Source organism: Xenopus tropicalis, chromosome 3, assembly GCF_000004195.4.
Source record: "Xenopus tropicalis strain Nigerian chromosome 3, UCB_Xtro_10.0, whole genome shotgun sequence".
NCBI lineage: Eukaryota > Metazoa > Chordata > Amphibia > Anura > Pipidae > Xenopus > Xenopus tropicalis.
Window position 1 is genome coordinate 153,321,043 of NC_030679.2, and position 18,260 is coordinate 153,339,302.

Sequence of the window (18,260 nt, forward strand, 5' to 3'; positions counted from 1 at the left end):
CTATAAGCACTCACACTCGGGTACTGGGGTCCCCCCCTATAAGCACTCACACTCGGGTACTGGGGTCCCGGCCCTATAAGCACTCACACTCGGGTACTGGGGTCCCCCCTATAAGCACTCACACTCGGGTACTGGGGTCCCCCCCCTATAAGCACTCACACTCGGGTACTGGGGTCCCGGCCCTATAAGCACTCACACTCGGGTACTGGGGTCCCGGCCCTATAAGCACTCACACTCGGGTACTGGGGTCCCGGCCCTATAAGCACTCACACTCGGGTACTGGGGTCCAGGCCCTATAAGCACTCACACTCGGGTATTGGGGTCCCGGCCCCTATAAGCACTCACACTCGGGTACTGGGGTCCCCCCCTATAAGCGCTCACACTCGGGTACTGGGGTCCCCCCCTATAAGCGCTCACACTCGGGTACTGGGGTCCCGGCCCTATAAGCACTCACACTCGGGTACTGGGGTTCCGGCCCTATAAGCACTCACACTCGGGTACTGCCCCCCCCATAAGCGCTCACACTCGGGTACTGGGGTCCCGGCCCTATAAGCACTCACACTCGGGTACTGGGGTCCCGGCCCTATAAGCACTCACACTCGGGTACTGCCCCCCCCTATAAGCACTCACACTCGGGTACTGGGGTCCCGGCCCTATAAGCACTCACACTCGGGTACTGGGGTTCCGGCCCTATAAGCACTCACACTCGGGTACTGGGGTCCCGGCCCTATAAGCACTCACACTCGGGTACTGGGCCCCCCCCCTATAAGCACTCACACTCGGGTACTGGGGTCCCCCCCTATAAGCACTCACACTCGGGTACTGGGGTCCAGGCCCTATAAGCACTCACACTCGGGTACTGGGGTCCCGGCCCTATAAGCACTCACACTCGGGTACTGGGGTCCCCCCCTATAAGCACTCACACTCGGGTACTGGGGTCCCCCCCTATAAGCACTCACACTCGGGTACTGGGGTCCCCCCCCTATAAGCACTCACACTCGTGTACTGGGGTCCCGGCCCTATAAGCACTCACACTCGGGTACTGGGGTCCCCCCCCTATAAGCACTCACACTCGGGTACTGGGGTCCCCCCCCTATAAGCACTCACACTCGGGTACTGGGGTCCCGGCCCTATAAGCACTCACACTCGGGTACTGGGGTCCAGGCCCTATAAGCACTCACACTCGGGTACTGGGGTCCCCCCCCTATAAGCACTCACACTCGGGTACTGGGGTCCCGGCCCTATAAGCACTCACACTCGGGTACTGGGGTCCCCCCCTATAAGCACTCACACTCGGGTACTGGGGTCCAGGCCCTATAAGCACTCACACTCGGGTACTGGGGTCCCGGCCCTATAAGCACTCACACTCGGGTACTGGGGTCCCGGCCCTATAAGCACTCACACTCGGGTACTGGGGTCCAGGCCCTATAAGCACTCACACTCGGGTACTGGGGTCCCCCCCTATAAGCACTCACACTCGGGTACTGGGGTCCCGGCCCTATAAGCACTCACACTCGGGTACTGGGGTCCCCCCCCTATAAGCACTCACACTCGGGTACTGGGGTCCCCCCCCTATAAGCACTCACACTCGGGTACTGGGGTCCCGGCCCTATAAGCACTCACACTCGGGTACTGGGGTCCAGGCCCTATAAGCACTCACACTCGGGTACTGGGGTCCCCCCCTATAAGCACTCACACTCGGGTACTGGGGTCCCCCCCTATAAGCACTCACACTCGGGTACTGGGGTCCCCCCCCTATAAGCACTCACACTCGGGTACTGGGGTCCCGGCCCTATAAGCACTCACACTCGGGTACTGGGGTCCCCCCCCTATAAGCACTCACACTCGGGTACTGGGGTCCCCCCCTATAAGCACTCACACTCGGGTACTGGGGTCCCGGCCCTATAAGCACTCACACTCGGGTACTGGGGTCCAGGCCCTATAAGCACTCACACTCGGTACTGGGGTCCCCCCCCTATAAGCACTCACACTCGGGTACTGGGGTCCAGGCCCTATAAGCACTCACACTCGGGTACTGGGGTCCCGGCCCTATAAGCACTCACACTCGGGTACTGGGGTCCCCCCCTATAAGCACTCACACTCGGGTACTGGGGTCCCGGCCCTATAAGCACTCACACTCGGGTACTGGGGTCCCGGCCCTATAAAGCACTCACACTCGGGTACTGGGGTCCAGGCCCTATAAGCACTCACACTCGGGTACTGGGGTCCCGGCCCTATAAGCACTCACACTCGGGTACTGGGGTCCCCCCCTATAAGCACTCACACTCGGGTACTGGGGTCCCCCCCTATAAGCGCTCACACTCGGGTACTGGGGTCCCCCCCTATAAGCGCTCACACTCGGGTACTGGGGTCCCGGCCCTATAAGCACTCACACTCGGGTACTGGGGTCCCGGCCCTATAAGCACTCACACTTGGGTACTGGGGGTCCCGGCCCTATAAGCACTCACACTCGGGTACTGCCCCCCCATAAGCACTCACACTCGGGTACTGGGGTCCCGGCCCTATAAGCACTCACACTCGGGTACTGCCCCCCCTATAAGCACTCACACTCGGGTACTGGGGTCCCGGCCCCTATAAGCACTCACACTCGGGTACTGGGGTCCCGGCCCTATAAGCACTCACACTCGGGTACTGGGGTCCCCCCTATAAGCACTCACACTCGGGTTCTGGGGTCCCCCCTATAAGCACTCACACTCGGGTACTGGGGTCCCCCCCTATAAGCACTCACACTCGGGTACTGGAGTCCCGCCCTATAAGCGCTCACACTCGGGTACCAGGCTCCCCCCCCTATAAGCACTCACACTCGGGTACCCGGGGTCCCCCCCCTATAAGCACTCACACTCGGGTACTGGGGTCCCGGCCCTATAAGCACTCACACTCGGTTACTGGGGTTCCCCCCCTATAAGCGCTCACACTCGGGGTACTGGGGTCCCCCCCTATAAGCACTCACACTCGGGTACTGGGGTCCCCCCCTATAAGCGCTCACACTCGGGTACTGGGGTCCCGGCCCTATAAGCACTCACACTCGGGTACTGGGGTCCCCCCCTATAAGCACTCACACTCGGGTACTGGGGTCCCGGCCCTATAAGCGCTCACACTCGGGTACTGGGGTCCCCCCTATAAGCGCTCACACTCGGGTACTGGGGTCCCCCCCTATAAGCACTCACACTCGGGTACTGGGTCCTGGCCCTATAAGCACTCACACTCGGGTACTGGGGTCCCCCCCCTATAAGCACTCACACTCGGGTACTGGGGTCCCCACCCTATAAGCACTCACACTCGGGTACTGGGTGCCCCCCCTATAAGCACTCACACTCGGTACTGGGTCCCCCCCCTATAAGCACTCACACTCGGGTACTGGGGTCCCGGCCCTATAAGCACTCAAACTCGGGTACTGGGTCCCGGCCCTATAAGCACTCACACTCGGGTACTGGGGTCCCCCATAAGCGCTCACACTCGGGTACTGGGTCCCAGCCCTATAAGCACTGACACTCGGGTACTGGGTCCCGGCCCTATAAGCACTCACACTCGGGTACTGGGGTCCCGGCCCTATAAGCACTCACACTCGGGTATTGGGTCCCCCCCCTATAAGCACTCACACTCGGGTACTGGGGTCCCCCCCCTATAAGCACTCACAACTCGGGTACTGGGGTCCCCCCCCTATAAGCGCTCACACTCGGGTACTGGGGGTCCTGGCCCTATAAGCACTCACACTCGGATACTGGGGTCCCCCCCTATAAGCACTCACACTGGGGTACTGGGGTCCCCCCTATAAGCACTCACACTCGGGTACTGGGGTCCCCCCCCTATAAGCGCTCACACTCGGTTACTGGGGTCCCGGCCCTATAAGCACTCACACTCGGATACTGGGGTCCCCCCCTATAAGCACTCACACTGGGGTACTGGGGTCCCCCCCTATAAGCACTCACACTCGGGTACTGGGGTCCCCCCCTATAAGCGCTCACACTCGGGTACTGGGGTCCCCCCCTATAAGCACTCACACTCGGGTACTGGGGGTCCGGCCCTATAAGCACTCCACACTCGGGTACTGGGGTCCCCCCCTATAAGCACTCACACTCGGGTACTGGGGTCCAGGCCCTATAAGCACTCACACTCGGGTACTGGGGTCCCGGCACTATAAGCACTCACACTCGGGTACTGGGGTCCAGGGCCCTATAAGCACTCACACTCGGGTACTGGGGTCCAGGCCCTATAAGCACTCACACTCGGGTACTGGGGTCCAGGCCCTATAAGCACTCACACTCGGGTACTGGGGTCCAGGCCCTATAAGCACTCACACTCGGGTACTGGGGTCCAGGCCCTATAAGCACTCACACTCGGGTACTGGGGTCCCCCCTATAAGCACTCACACTCGGGTACTGGGTCCAGGCCCTATAAGCACTCACACTCGGGTACTGGGGTCCAGGCCCTATAAGCACTCACACTCGGGTACTGGGGTCCCCCCCTATAAGCACTCACACTCGGGTACTGGGGGTCCAGGCCCTATAAGCACTCACACTCGGGTACTGGGGTCCAGGCCCTATAAGCACTCACACTCGGGTACTGGGGTCCCGGCCCTAATAAGCACTCACACTCGGGTACTGGGGTCCCCCCTATAAGCACTCACACTCGGGTACTGGGGTCCCCCCCTATAAGCACTCACACTCGGGTTCAGGGGTCCCGGCCCCCCCAGAGATACAGACCCCCCCCCGGTACCATTTCCGGGTCGGTACCAATAAGGCAAGGGGGGTCCCGGCCCTATAAGCACTCACACTCGGGTACTGGGGTCCCGGCACTATAAGCACTCACACTCGGGTACTGGGGTCCAGGCCCTATAAGCACTCACACTCGGGTACTGGGGTCCAGGCCCTATAAGCACTCACACTCGGGTACTGGGGTCCCCCCCTATAAGCACTCACACTCGGGTTCAGGGGTCCCGGCCCCCCCAGAGATAGACCCCCCCCGGTACCATATCCGGGTCGGTACCAATAAGGCAAGGGGGGTCCCGGCCCTATAAGCACTCACACTCGGGTACTGGGGTCCCCCCCTATAAGCACTCACACTCGGGTTCAGGGGTCCCGGCCCCCCCAGAGATACAGACCCCCCCCCCCGGTACCATTTCCGGGTCGGTACCAATAAGGCAAGGGGCCCCAGGCTGAGACAGATACTTTATTTCCTTCCAAAGTGCACACAACATAGAAATTAAATGATATTGATGATTGGGCCCCCAGGGGCCACACGCGGCTCCACCCATCTGGCAATGGGGTCCAATAGAAAAGAAAGGGGCTAATGCCCCGGGGGTAGTACTGGATCTTTTCCGCCTCTGTGTTGGACTTATTCTGTTCTCCGCTTATTTGTTATGAAATTGCCCCAGGAGGGGTAGATAATCCTGCCCCACCCCGGCGGGCACACTGAGGCATACAGACAGGAGGGGGTACAGGGGATGAAGCGGGGGGCACGGGGGTACGGGGGGTACGGGGGGCTCACAGCCCATACACACTCTCATCACTGTAGGCAATGTACAGGAAGAAATCCTCCTCGTGGTGTTCCTCCGGGGGGAGAGAAAAGAAACACTCGGTTATGCCCCTCCTACTTACCCCCGGCTTCTGCCCCCCCTCCTACTCACCCCTTGCTCCTCTGCCCCCCCCCTCCTACTTACCCCTTGCTCCTCTGCCCCCCTCCTACTTACCCCGGCTCTGCCCCCCCCTCCTACTCACCCCTTGCTCCTCTGCCCCCCCTCCTACTCACCCCTTGCTCCTCTGCCCCCCTCCTACTTACCCCCGGCTTCTGCCCCCCCTCCTACTCACCCCTTGCTCCTCTGCCCCCCCTCCTACTTACCACTTGCTCCTCTGCCCCCCCCCTACTTACCCCTTGCTCCTCTGCCCCCCCCCTCCTACTTACCACTTGCTCCTCTGCCCCCCCCCCTCCTACTTACCCCTTGCTCCTCTGCCCCCCCCCTCCTACTTACCCCTTGCTCCTCTGCCCCCCCTCCTACTTACCCCGGCTTCTGCCCCCCCTCCTACTCACCCCTTGCTCCTCTGCCCCCCCCCTCCTACTTACCCCTTGCTCCTCTGCCCCCCTCCTACTTACCCCCGGCTTCTGCCCCCCCTCCTACTCACCCCTTGCTCCTCTGCCCCCCCTCCTACTCACCCCTTGCTCCTCTGCCCCCTCCTACTTACCCCTTGCTCCTCTGCCCCCCTCCCTACTTACCCCGGCTTCCTGCCCCCCCCTCCTACTCACCCCTTGCTCCTCTGCCCCCCCTCCTACTCACCCCTTGCTCCTCTGCCCCCCCTCCCTACTTACCCCCGGCTCCTCCCCCTCCTACTCACCCCTTGCTCCTCTGCCCCCTCCTACTTACCCCTTGCTCCTCTGCCCCCCCTCCTACTCACCCCTTGCTCCTCTGCCCCCCCTCCTACTCACCCCTTGCTCCTCTGCCCCCCTCCTACTCACCCCTTGCTCCTCTGCCCCCCTCCTACTTACCCCCGGATCCTCCCCCCTCCTACTCACCCCTTGCTCCTCTGCCCCCCCTCCTACTTACCCCTTGCTCCTCTGCCCCCCCTCCTACTCACCCCTTGCCTCCTCTGCCCCCCCTCCTACTTACCCTTGCTCCTCTGCCCCCCTCCTACTTACCCCTTGCTCCTCTGCCCCCCCTCCTACTTACCCTTGCTCCTCTGCCCCCCTCCTACTTACCCCTTGCTCCTCTGCCCCCCTCCTACTTACCCCCGCTCCTCCCCCTCCTACTCACCCCTTGCTCCTCTGCCCCCCCCCTACTTACCCCTTGCTCCTCTGCCCCCCTCCTACTTACCCCTTGCTCCTCTGCCCCCTCCTACTTACCCTTGCTCCTCTGCCCCCCCTCCTACTTACCCCTTGCTCCTCTGCCCCCCCTCCTACTTACCCCTTGCTCCTCTGCCCCCCCTCCTACTTACCCCTTGCTCCTCTGCCCCCCCTCCTACTCACCCCTTGCTCCTCTGCCCCCCCTCCTACTCACCCCTTGCTCCTCTGCCCCCCTCCTACTCACCCCTTGCTCCTCTGCCCCCCCTCCTACTTACCCCTTGCTCCTCTGCCCCCCCTCCTACTTACCCCTTGCTCCTCTGCCCCCCCTCCTACTTACCCCTTGCTTCCTCTGCCCCCCCTCCTACTCAGCCCTTGCTCCTCTGCCCCCCCTCCTACTTACCCCCGGCTCCTCCCCCTCCTACTCACCCCTTGCTCCTCTGCCCCCCCTCCTACTTACCCCTTGCTCCTCTGCCCCCCTCCTACTTACCCCTTGCTCCTCTGCACCCCCTCCTACTCACCCCCGCTCCTCCCCCTCCTACTCACCCTTGCTCCTCCCCCTCCTACTCACCCTTGCTCCTCTGCCCCCCCCCCTCCTACTTACCCCTTGCTCCTCTGCCCCCCCTCCTACTCACCCCTTGCTCCTCTGCCCCCCCTCCTACTTACCCCTTGCTCCTCTGCCCCCCCTCCTACTTACCGCCCGGCTCCTCCCCCTCCTACTCACCCTTGCTCCTCTGCCCCCCCCTCCTACTTACCCATTGCTCCTCTGCCCCCCTCCCTACTTACCCCTTGCTCCTCTGCCCCCCCTCCTACTGCAGTCCCAGCTCCTGCCCCCTCCTCCTACTCACCCCCAGCTCCTGCCCCTCCTCCTACTCACCCCTCAGCTCCTGCCCCTCCTCCTACTCACCCCCCAGCTCCTGCCCCTCCTCCTACTCACCCCCCAGCTTCCTGCCCCTCCTCCTGCTCACCCCCAGCTCCTGCCCCTCATATTCACCCCCAGTCCCTCATACTCACCCCCAGCTCCTGCCCCTCCTACTCACCCCGACTATGCTCCCCCCACCTCCTGCAACTCGGTTTCCCCCAACCCAGTTCCTGCCCCTCACCTACCCCCAAGCCCAGCTCCTCACCTACCCCTCATTCTACCCTCTCCTATCACCCCTTGTACTTACCTACCCCTCATTCTACCCTCTCCTATCACCCCTTGTACTTACCTACCCCTCATTCTACCCTCTCCTATCACCCCTTGTACTTACCTACCCCTCATTCTACCCTCTCCTATCACCCCTTGTACTTACCTACCCCTCATTCTACCCTCTCCACCCCAAAACCCAAGAAAGGAGACTGCCCCTAGCACTTACTTGGTACAATTGCCCCATGGTGGCGCTGGTTGGGGGTATCACATTATTGACAAAGAAGAAGAGAGCGTCCTCAGCACGAAGGTGAATTCTCTTTCTAATGAGGAAGTAAAACTGCCCCACTGGGGGGAAACCAGAGACAGTCAGTGCCCCACACACCTTAGTACCCCTACCCACATACCCCAGGTACTGCCCTACTGGCACCCACACACCTTAGTACCCCTACCCACATACCCCAGGTACTGCCATACTGGAACCCATAATACCCCTACCCCACATACCCCAGGTACTGCCCTACTGGCACCCCACACACACCTTAGTACCCCTACCCACATACCCCAGGTACTGCCCTACTGGCACCCACACACCTTAGTACCCCTACCCACATACCCCAGGTACTGCCCTACTGGAACCCATAATACCCCTACCCACATACCCCAGATACTGCCCTACTGGCACCCACACACACCTTAGTACCCCTATCCACATACCCCAGGTACTGCCCTACTGGCACCCACACACCTTAGTACCCCTACCCACATACCCCAGGTACTGCCCTACTGGCACCCACACACCTTAGTACCCCTACCCACATACCCAAGGTACTGCCCTACTGGAACCCATAATACCCCTACCCACATACCCCAAGTACTGCCCTACTGGAACCCATAATACCCCTACCCACATACCCCAGGTACTGCCCTACTGGCACCCACCTTAGTACCCCTACCCACATACCCCAGGTACTGCCCTACTGGCACCCACACACGCTTAGTACCTCCTACCCACATACCCCAGGTACTGCCATACTGGCACCCCACACACCTTAGTACCCCTACCCACATACCCCAGGTACTGCCCCTACTGGCACCCCACACACTTAGTACCCCTACCCACATACCCAGGTACTGCCCTACTGGAACCCATAATACCCTACCCAACATACCCCAGGTACTGCCTACTGGAACCCATAATACCCCTACCTACATACCCCAGGTACTGCCCCTACTGGAACCCATAATACCCCTACCCACATACCCCAGGTACTGCCCTACTGGAACCCATAACACCCCTACCCACATACCCCAGGTACTGCCCTACTGGAACCCATAATACCCCTACCCACATACCCCAGGTACTGCCCTACTGGAACCCATAATACCCCTACCCACATACCCCAGGTACTGCCCTACTGGAACCCATAATACCCCTACCCACATACCCCAGATACTGCCCTACAGGGGGAGGGGAGGAGGCCACACCTACCTGTGAGGTCAGAGGGAACCAGGTATTTCTTCTTGTCCAGATCTCCTATTCGCGCTTTGGGCGCCTTTTCCACAATAACCTGCCAATGAGACGCGTGGATATTAGCGCCGCCTAATGCTCTACATCCTCTGATTGGCTACAGCTTGTGCTGCGCCATGAATATTCTAATGTTCTCATTTACCCCAGTCTCTCTCTCTCCCCATGTTATACCCCCAGTCTCTCTCTCTCTCCATGTTATACCCCCAGTCTCTCTCTCTCCCCATGTTATACCCCCAGTCTCTCTCTCTCCCCATGTTATACCCCAGTCTCTCTCTCTCCCATGTTATACCCCAGTCTTCTCTCTCCCCATGTTATACCCCAGTCTCTCTCTCTCCCCATGTTATACCCCCAGTCTCTCTCTCTCCCCATGTTATACCCCCAGTCTCTCCTCTCTCCCATGTTATACCCCCAGTCTCTCCCTCTCCCCATGTTATACCCCAGTCTCTCCTCTCCCCATGTTATACCCCCAGTCTCTCCCATGTTATACCCCAGTCTCTCCCTCTCCCATGTTTATACCCCCAGTCTCTCCCTCTCCCCATGTTATACCCCCAGTCTCTCCCTCTCCCATGTTATACCCCCAGTCTCTCCCTCTCCCCATGTTATACCCCCAGTCTCTCCCTCTCCCCATGTTATACCCCCAGTCTCTCCCTCTCCCCATGTTATACCCCAGTCTCTCCCTCTCCCCATGTTATACCCCCAGTCTCTCCCTCTCCCCATGTTATACGCCCAGTCTCTCCCTCTCCCCATGTTATACCCCAGTCTCTCCCTCTCCCCATGTTATACCCCCAGTCTCTCCCCATGTTATACCCCAGTCTCTCTCTCTCCCATGTTATACCCCAGTCTCTCTCTCTCTCCCCATGTTATACCCCCAGTCTCTCCCCATGTTATACCCCAGTCTCTCTCTCCCCATGTTATACCCCCAGTCTCTCTCTCCCCATGTTATACCCCAGTCTCTCTCTCCCCATGTTAAACCCCCAGTCTCTCTCTCCCCATGTTATACCCCAGTCTCTCTCTCTCCCCATGTTATACCCCAGTCTCTCCCTGTTATACCCCCAGTCTCTCTCTCTCCATGTTATACCCCCAGTCTCTCCCCATGTTATACCCCAGTCCTCTCTCCCCATGTTATACCCCAGTCTCTCCCATGTTATACCCCAGTCTCTCTCTCTCCCCATGTTAAACCCCCAGTCTCTCTCTCCCCATGTTATACCCCCAGTCTCTCTCTCTCCCCATGTTATACCCCCAGTCTCTCTCTCCCTCCCCATGTTATACCCCCAGTCTCTCCCATGTTATACCCCCAGTCTCTCTCTCCCCATGTTATACCCCCAGTCTCTCCCATGTTATACCCCCAGTCTCTCCCCATGTTATACCCCCAGTCTCTCTCTCTCCCATGTTATACCCCAGTCTCTCTCTCTCCCATGTTAAACCCCCAGTCTCTCTCTCCCCATGTTATACCCCCAGTCTCTCTCTCTCCCATGTTTACCCCCAGTCTCTCTCTCTCCCCATGTTATACCCCCAGTCTCTCTCTCTCCCCATGTTATACCCCCAGTCTCTCTCTCTCCCCATGTTATACCCCAGTCTCTCTCTCTCCCATGTTATACCCCCAGTCTCTCTCTCTCCCATGTTATACCCCCAGTCTCTCTCTCTCCCCATGTTATACCCCCAGTCTCTCTCTCTCCCCATGTTATACCCCCAGTCTCTCTCTCTCCCCATGTTATACCCCCAGTCTCTCTCTCTCTCCATGTTAAACCCCAGTCTCTCTCTCTCCCCATGTTATACCCAGTCTCTCTCTCTCCCCATGTTATACCCCAGTCTCTCTCTCTCCCCATGTTATACCCCAGTCCTCCCCATGTTATACCCCAGTCTCTCTCTCTCTCCCCATGTTATACCCCCAGTCTCTCTCTCTCCTCATGTTATACCCCCAGTCTCTCTCTCTCTCCCCATGTTATACCCCCAGTCTCTCTCTCTCCCCATGTTATACCCCCAGTCTCTCCCCATGTTATACCCCCAGTCTCTCTCTCTCTCTCTCTCTCCTCATGTTATACCCCAGTCTCTCTCTCTCTCCCCATGTTATACCCCCAGTCTCTCTCTCTCCCCATGTTATACCCCCAGTCTCTCTCTCTCTCTCCCATGTTATACCCCCAGTCTCTCTCTCTCCCCATGTTATACCCCCAGTCTCTCCCCATGTTATACCCCCAGTCTCTCTCTCTCTCTCCCATGTTATACCCCCAGTCTCTCTCTCTCCCATGTTATACCCCCAGTCTCTCCCCATGTTATACCCCCAGTCTCTCTCTCTCCCATGTTATACCCCCAGTCTCTCTCTCTCCCCATGTTATACCCCCAGTCTTTCCCATGTTATACCCCCAGTCTCTCTCTCTCCCCATGTTATACCCCCAGTCACTCCCCATGTTATACCCCAGTCTCTCTCTCTCTCCCCATGTTATACCCCCAGTCTCTCTTCTCCCCATGTTATGTACCCCCAGTCTCTCTCTCCCCATGTTATACCCCAGTCTCTCTCCCCATGTTATACCCCCAGTCTCTCTCTCTCCCCATGTTATACCCCCAGTCTCTCTCTCTCCCATGTTATACCCCCAGTCTCTCTCTCTCTCCCCATGTTATACCCCCAGTCTCTCTCTCTCTCCCCATGTTATATCCCCCAGTCTCTCTCTCTCTCCCCATGTTATACCCCAGTCTCTCCCCATGTTATACCCCCAGTCTCTCTCTCTCCCCATGTTATACCCCAGTCTCTCTCTCTCCCATGTTATACCCCAGTCTCTCTCTCCCCATGTTATACCCCCAGTCTCTCTCTCTCCCCATGTTATACCCAGTCTCTCCACATGTTATACCCCCAGTCTCTCTCTCTCCCCATGTTATACCCCCAGTCTCTCTCTCTCTCCATGTTATACCCCCAGTCTCTCTCTCTCCCCATGTTATACCCCAGTCTCTGCCCATGTTATACCCCCAGTCTCTCTCTCTCCCCATGTTATACCCCCAGTCACTCCCCATGTTATACCCCCAGTCTCTCTCTCTCTCCCCATGTTATACCCCAGTCTCTCTCTCTCCCCATGTTATACCCAGTCTCTCCCATGTTATACCCAGTCTCTCCCATGTTATACCCCAGTCTCTCCCCATGTTATACCCCAGTCTCTCCCCATGTTAATACCCCCAGTCTCTCCCCATGTTATACCCCCAGTCTCTCTCTCTCCCCATGTTATACCCCCAGTCTCTCTTCTCCCCCATGTTATACCCCCAGTCTCTCTCTCTCCCCATGTTATACCCCAGTCTCTCTCTCCCCATTTTATACCCCCAGTCTCTCCCCATGTTATACCCCCAGTCTCTCTCTCTCCCCATGTTATACCCCAGTCTCTCTCTCTCCCCCATGTTATACCCCCAGTCTCTCTCTCTCTCCCATGTTATACCCAGCTCTCTCTCTCTCCCCATGTATACCCAGTCTCTCCTCCTCCATTGTATACCCCAGTCTCTCTCTCTCCTCTCCCCCATGTTATACCCCAGTCTCTCTCTTCTCCCATGTGTATACCCCAGTCTCTCTCTCCCCATGTTATACCCCCATCTCTCTCTCTCTCTTCCCATGTGTATACCCCAGTCTCTCTCTCTCCCATGTTAACCCCAGTCTCTCTCTCTCCCCATGTTATACCCCCAGTCTCTCTCTCCCCATGTTATACCCCAGTCTCTCTTCCCCATGTATACCCCCAGTCTTCTCTCTCTCCATGTTATACCCCCAGTCTCTCTCTCTCCCCATGTTATACCCCCAGCTCTCTCTCTCCCCATGTATCCCCCAGTCTCTCTCTCTCCCATGTTATACCCCAGTCTCTCTCTTCTCCCCATGTTAACCCCAGTCTCTCTCTCTCCCCATGTTATACCCCCAGGTTCTCTCTCCTCCCATGTTATATCCCAGTCTCTCTCTCCCCATGTTTATACCCAGTCTCTGTCTTCTCTCCCCATGTTACCCCCAGTCACTCTCCCATGTTATCCCCCAGTCTCTCTCTCTCCCATGTATACCCCCAGTCTCTTCTCTCTCTCCCCATGTTATACCCCTAGTCTCTCTCTCTCCCATGTTATACCCCCAGTCTTCTCCCCATGGTATACCCCCAGTTTCGCTTCTCCCCATGTTTTACCCCCAGTCTCTCTCTCTCTCCCCATGTTATACCCAGTCTCTTCTCTCTCCCCCATGTGTATCCCCCCAGGTCTTCTCCCCATGTTATACCCCAGTCTCTCTCTCTCTCTCCCCATGTTGTATACCCCAGTCTCGTCTCTCTCTCCCCATGTTATACCCAGGTTCTCTCCGCATTTATACCCCCAGTCCTCTCTCTCATCCCATGTTATACCCCAGTCTCTTCTCTCTCTCCCGATGTTATACCCCAGTCTCTCTCTCTCTTCCCCATGTTATACCCCCATGCTCTCCCCATGTTATTACCCCAGTCTCTCTCTCCCCATGTTTATACCCCCAGTCTCTCCTCCCCATGTTATACCCCAGTCTCTCCCATGTTATACCCCCAGTCTCTCCCCATGTTATACCCCAGTCTCTCTCTCCCATGTGTATTACCCCAGTCTCTCTCTCTCCCCATGTTATACCCCCAGTCTCTCGGCTCTCCCCATGTTATACCCAGTCTCTCTCTCTCCCCATGTTATAACCCCCATTTCTCTCTCCCCCATGGTTTACCCCAGTCTCTCTCTCCCATGTTATACCCCCAGTCTCTCTCTCCCCATGTTATACCCCCAGTCTCTCCCATGTTATACCCCAGTCTCTCTCTCCCCATGTTTATACCCCCAGTTCCTCTCTCCCCAGTTTATACCCCCAGTCTCTTCTCTCTCCCCATTGTTATACCCAGTCTTCCTCTCCCCATTGTATACCCCCGTCTCTTCCTCTCTCCCATGTTAACCCCGTTCTCTCTCTTCCCCATGTTATACCCCCAGTCTCTCCCCATTGTTATACCCCAGTCTCTCCCATGTTATACCCCCAGTCTCTCCCATTGTTATACCCCCAGTCTCTCTCTCTCCCATGTTATTACCCCCAGCTCCTCTCTCTCCCCATGTTATTACCCCCAGTTCTCTCTCCATTGTTATACCCCAGTCTCTCTCTCTCCCCATGGTTAAACCCCAGTGCTCTCTCTCCCCATGTTTATACCCCCAGTTCTCTCCCCATTGTATACCCCCAGTCTCTCTCTCTCTCTCCCCATGTTATACCCCCGTCTCTCTTCCTCTCCCATGTTATACCCCCAGTCTCTTCCCCTGTTAATACCCCCCAGTCTCTCTTCTCTCTCCCCATGGTATACCCCCAGTCTCTCTCTCTCTCCCCATGTTATACCAGTCTCTCTCTCTTCTCCCATTGTTATACCCCCAGTCCTCTCCCCATGTTATTTACCCCCAGTCTCTCCCATGTTATACCCCCAGTCTCTCTCTCCCCATGTATATACCCCCCAGGTCTCTCCTCTCCCCATGTTATACCCAGCTCTCTCTCTCCCCATGTTATACCCCAGTCCTTCTCTTTCCCCATTTATACCCCCAGTCTCTCTCTCTCCATTGTTATACCCCAGTCTGCCCATGTTATTACCCCAGTCTCTCCCCGATGTTATCCCCCAGTCTCTCTTCTCCCCATGGTTATACCCCCAGTCTCTCTCTCTCCCCATGTTATACCCCAGTCCTCCTCTCCCCATGTTATACCCCCCAGTCTCTCCCCTTGTTATACCCCAGTCTCTCCCCATGTTATTTACCCCCAGTCTCTCTCTCCCGAGTTATACCCCCAGTCTCTCTCTCTCCCATGTTATACCCCCAGGTCTCTCTCTCTCCCATGTTTAAAACCCCCAGTCTCTCTCCTTCCCATGTATACCCCCAGTCTCTCTCTCTCCCCATGTTATACCCCCAGTCTCTCTCTCTCCCCATGTTATACCCCCAGTCTCTCTCTCTCCCCATGTTATACCCCCAGTCTCTCTCTCCCCATGTTATACCCCCAGTCTCTCTCTCTCCCATGTTATACCCCCAGTCCTCTCTCTCCCCATGTTATACCCCCAGTCACTCCCCATGTTATACCCAGTCACTCCCCATGTTATACCCCCCATCTCTCTCCCCATGTTATACCCCCAGTCACTCCCATGTTATACCCCCAGTCTCTCTCTCTCCCCATGTTATACCCCAGTCTCTCCCCATGTTATACCCCCAGTCTCTCTCTCTCCCCATGTTATACCCCCAGTCTCTCTCTCCCCCATGTTAAACCCCCAGTCTCTCTCTCCCCATGTTATACCCCCAGTCTCTCTCTCTCCCCATGTATAACCCCAGTCTCTCTCTCTCCCATGTTATACCCCCAGTCTCTCTCTCTCCCCATGTTATACCCCCAGTCTCTCTCCTCTCCCCATGTTATACCCCCAGTCTCTCTCTCTCCCCATGTTATACCCCAGTCACTCCCCATGTTATACCCCCAGTCTCTCCCCATGTTATACCCCCAGTCTCTCTCTCTCCCCATGTTATACCCCCAGTCACTCCCCATGTTATACCCCCAGTCACTCCCCATGTTTATACCCCCAGTCTCTCTCTCTCCCCATGTTATACCCCCAGTCTCTCTCTCTCCCCATGTTATACCCCAGTCTCTCTCTCTCCCCATGTTATACCCCCAGTCTCTCTCTCTCCCCATGTTATACCCCCAGTCTCTCTCTCTCCCCATGTTATACCCCCAGTCTCTCTCTCTCCCCATGTTATACCCCCAGTCTCTCTCTCTCCCCATGTTATACCCCCAGTCTCTCTCTCTCCCCATGTTATACCCCCAGTCTACCCCAGTCTCTCTCTTCCCCATGTTATACCCCCAGTCTCTCTCTCTCCCCATGTTATACCCCAGTCTCTCTCTTCCCCCATGTTATACCCCCAGTCTCTCTCTTCCCATGTTATACCCCCAGTCTCTCTCTCTCCCCATGTTATACCCCCAGTCACTCCCCATGTTATACCCCAGTCTCTCCCCATGTTATACCCCCAGTCTCTCTCTCTCCCCATGTTATACCCCCAGTCTCTCTCTCTCCCCATGTATAACCCCCAGTCACTCCCCATGTTATACCCCCAGTCACTCCCCATGTAACCCCAGTCACTCCCCATGTTATACCCCAGTCTCTCTCTCTCCCCATGTTATACCCCCAGTCTCTCTCTCTCCCCATGTTATACCCCCAGTCTCTCTCTCTCCCCATGTTATACCCCCAAGTCTCTCTCTCCCCATGTTATACCCCCAGTCTCTCTCTCTCCCCATGTTATACCCCAGTCTCTCTCTCTCCCCATGTTATACCCCCAGTCTTCTCTCTCCCCACGTATATACCCCCAGTCTCTCTCTCTCCCCATGTTATACCCCCAGTCTCTCTCTCTCCCCATGTTATACCCCCAGTCTCTCTCTCCCCATGTATACCCCCAGTCTCTCTCTCTCCCCACGTTATACCCCAGTCTCTCTCTCTCCCCACGTTATACCCCAGTCTCTCTCTCTCTCCCCATGTTATACCCAGTCTCTCTCTCTCCCCATGTTATACCCCCAGTCTCTCTCTCTCCCCACGTTATACCCCAGTCTCTCTCTCTCTCCCATGTTATACCCCAGTCTCTCCCCATGTTACCCCCAGTCTCTCTCTCTCCCCATGTTATACCCCCAGTCTCTCTCTCCCCATGTTATACCCCCAGTCTCTCCCCATGTTATACCCCCAGTCTCTCTCTCTCATGTTATACCCCCAGTCTCTCTCTCCCCATGTTATAACCCGCCCAGTCTCTCTCTCCCCATGTTATACCCCCAGTCTCTCCCCATGTTTACCCCCCAGTCTCTCCCCACGTTATACCCCCAGTCTCTCTCTCTCCCCATGTTATACCCCCAGTCTCTCTCTCCCCATGTTATTACCCCCAGTCTCTCTCTCCCCATGTTATTACCCCCAGTCTCTCTCTCCCCAATGTTATACCCCCAGTCTCTCTCTCCCCATGTTATACCCCCAGTCTCTCCCCATGTTATACCCCAGTCTCTCTCTCTCTCCCCATGTTATACCCCAGTCTCTCTCTCCCCCCATGTTATACCCCCAGTCTCTCCCATGTTATACCCCCAGTCTCTCTCTCTCCCCATGTTATACCCCCAGTCTCTCTCTCTCCCCATGTTATACCCCCAGTCTCTCTCTCTCCCCATGTTATACCCCCAGTCTCTCCCCATGTTCCTGCCCCAGAGGAAGGTTCCTGCCCCAGAGGAAGGTTCCTGCCCCAGTAGTTGCCCCGGGGGCAGTATGTCACACACCGGGACTCGGTCGGGGTATTTCTTGCGGATTTTCTCCCCCTCGGAGCGGCGCTTCTCGAAGGGATGTTCCTCTTTATACACGAACTTCATGGCGGACTCTCCGGGCGGTACCGGTTCGAGACTGCGATTGGAGTTTCGGTTCCTGTTGTTTTCAGGACTGACACTGACAGGAAATAAACAGGCCGAGCCCCGCCCCCCACTTCCGCATCGTGGCTCCGCCTTCCCAACGTCAGCCGCTGCGTCATATCGGGCCCGGAGCTCTGTAACCATAGCAACCGCCCCTCCCGCCCCTTCACTCACTTGTGCGATTGGAACGGAAACCTTTCAGTCTGTTTCATTCTGTTTGTGTGAGAGAGAAGTGAGTGTGAGAGTGAGTGTGAGAGTGTGAGTGAGAGAGCGTGAGTGGGAGTGTGTGTGTGTGAGTGTGAGAGTGAGTGTGAGAGTGAGTGTGAGAGTGAGAGTGAGTGTGAGAGTGAGTGTGAGAGAGAGAGTGAGTGTGAGAGTGAGTGTGAGAGTGAGTGTGAGAGTGAGTGTGAGTGTGAGTGTGAGAGTGAGAG

The 18,260-nt window shown here is 57.2% G+C and overlaps 1 protein-coding gene across 1 annotated transcript; it reads right to left on the reverse strand.

The window, feature by feature from the left end:
- Positions 1–5,177: 5,177 nt before the first annotated feature.
- On the reverse strand, positions 5,178–17,893 carry gabarap (GABA(A) receptor-associated protein like 1). Its single transcript, NM_001011192.2, is given in 4 exon segments — positions 5,178–5,570; positions 8,151–8,269; positions 9,414–9,492; positions 17,704–17,893. Coding segments are annotated over 4 exon segments (354 nt in total). The 5' UTR covers positions 17,794–17,893; the 3' UTR covers positions 5,178–5,504.
- Positions 17,894–18,260: the final 367 nt, after the last annotated feature.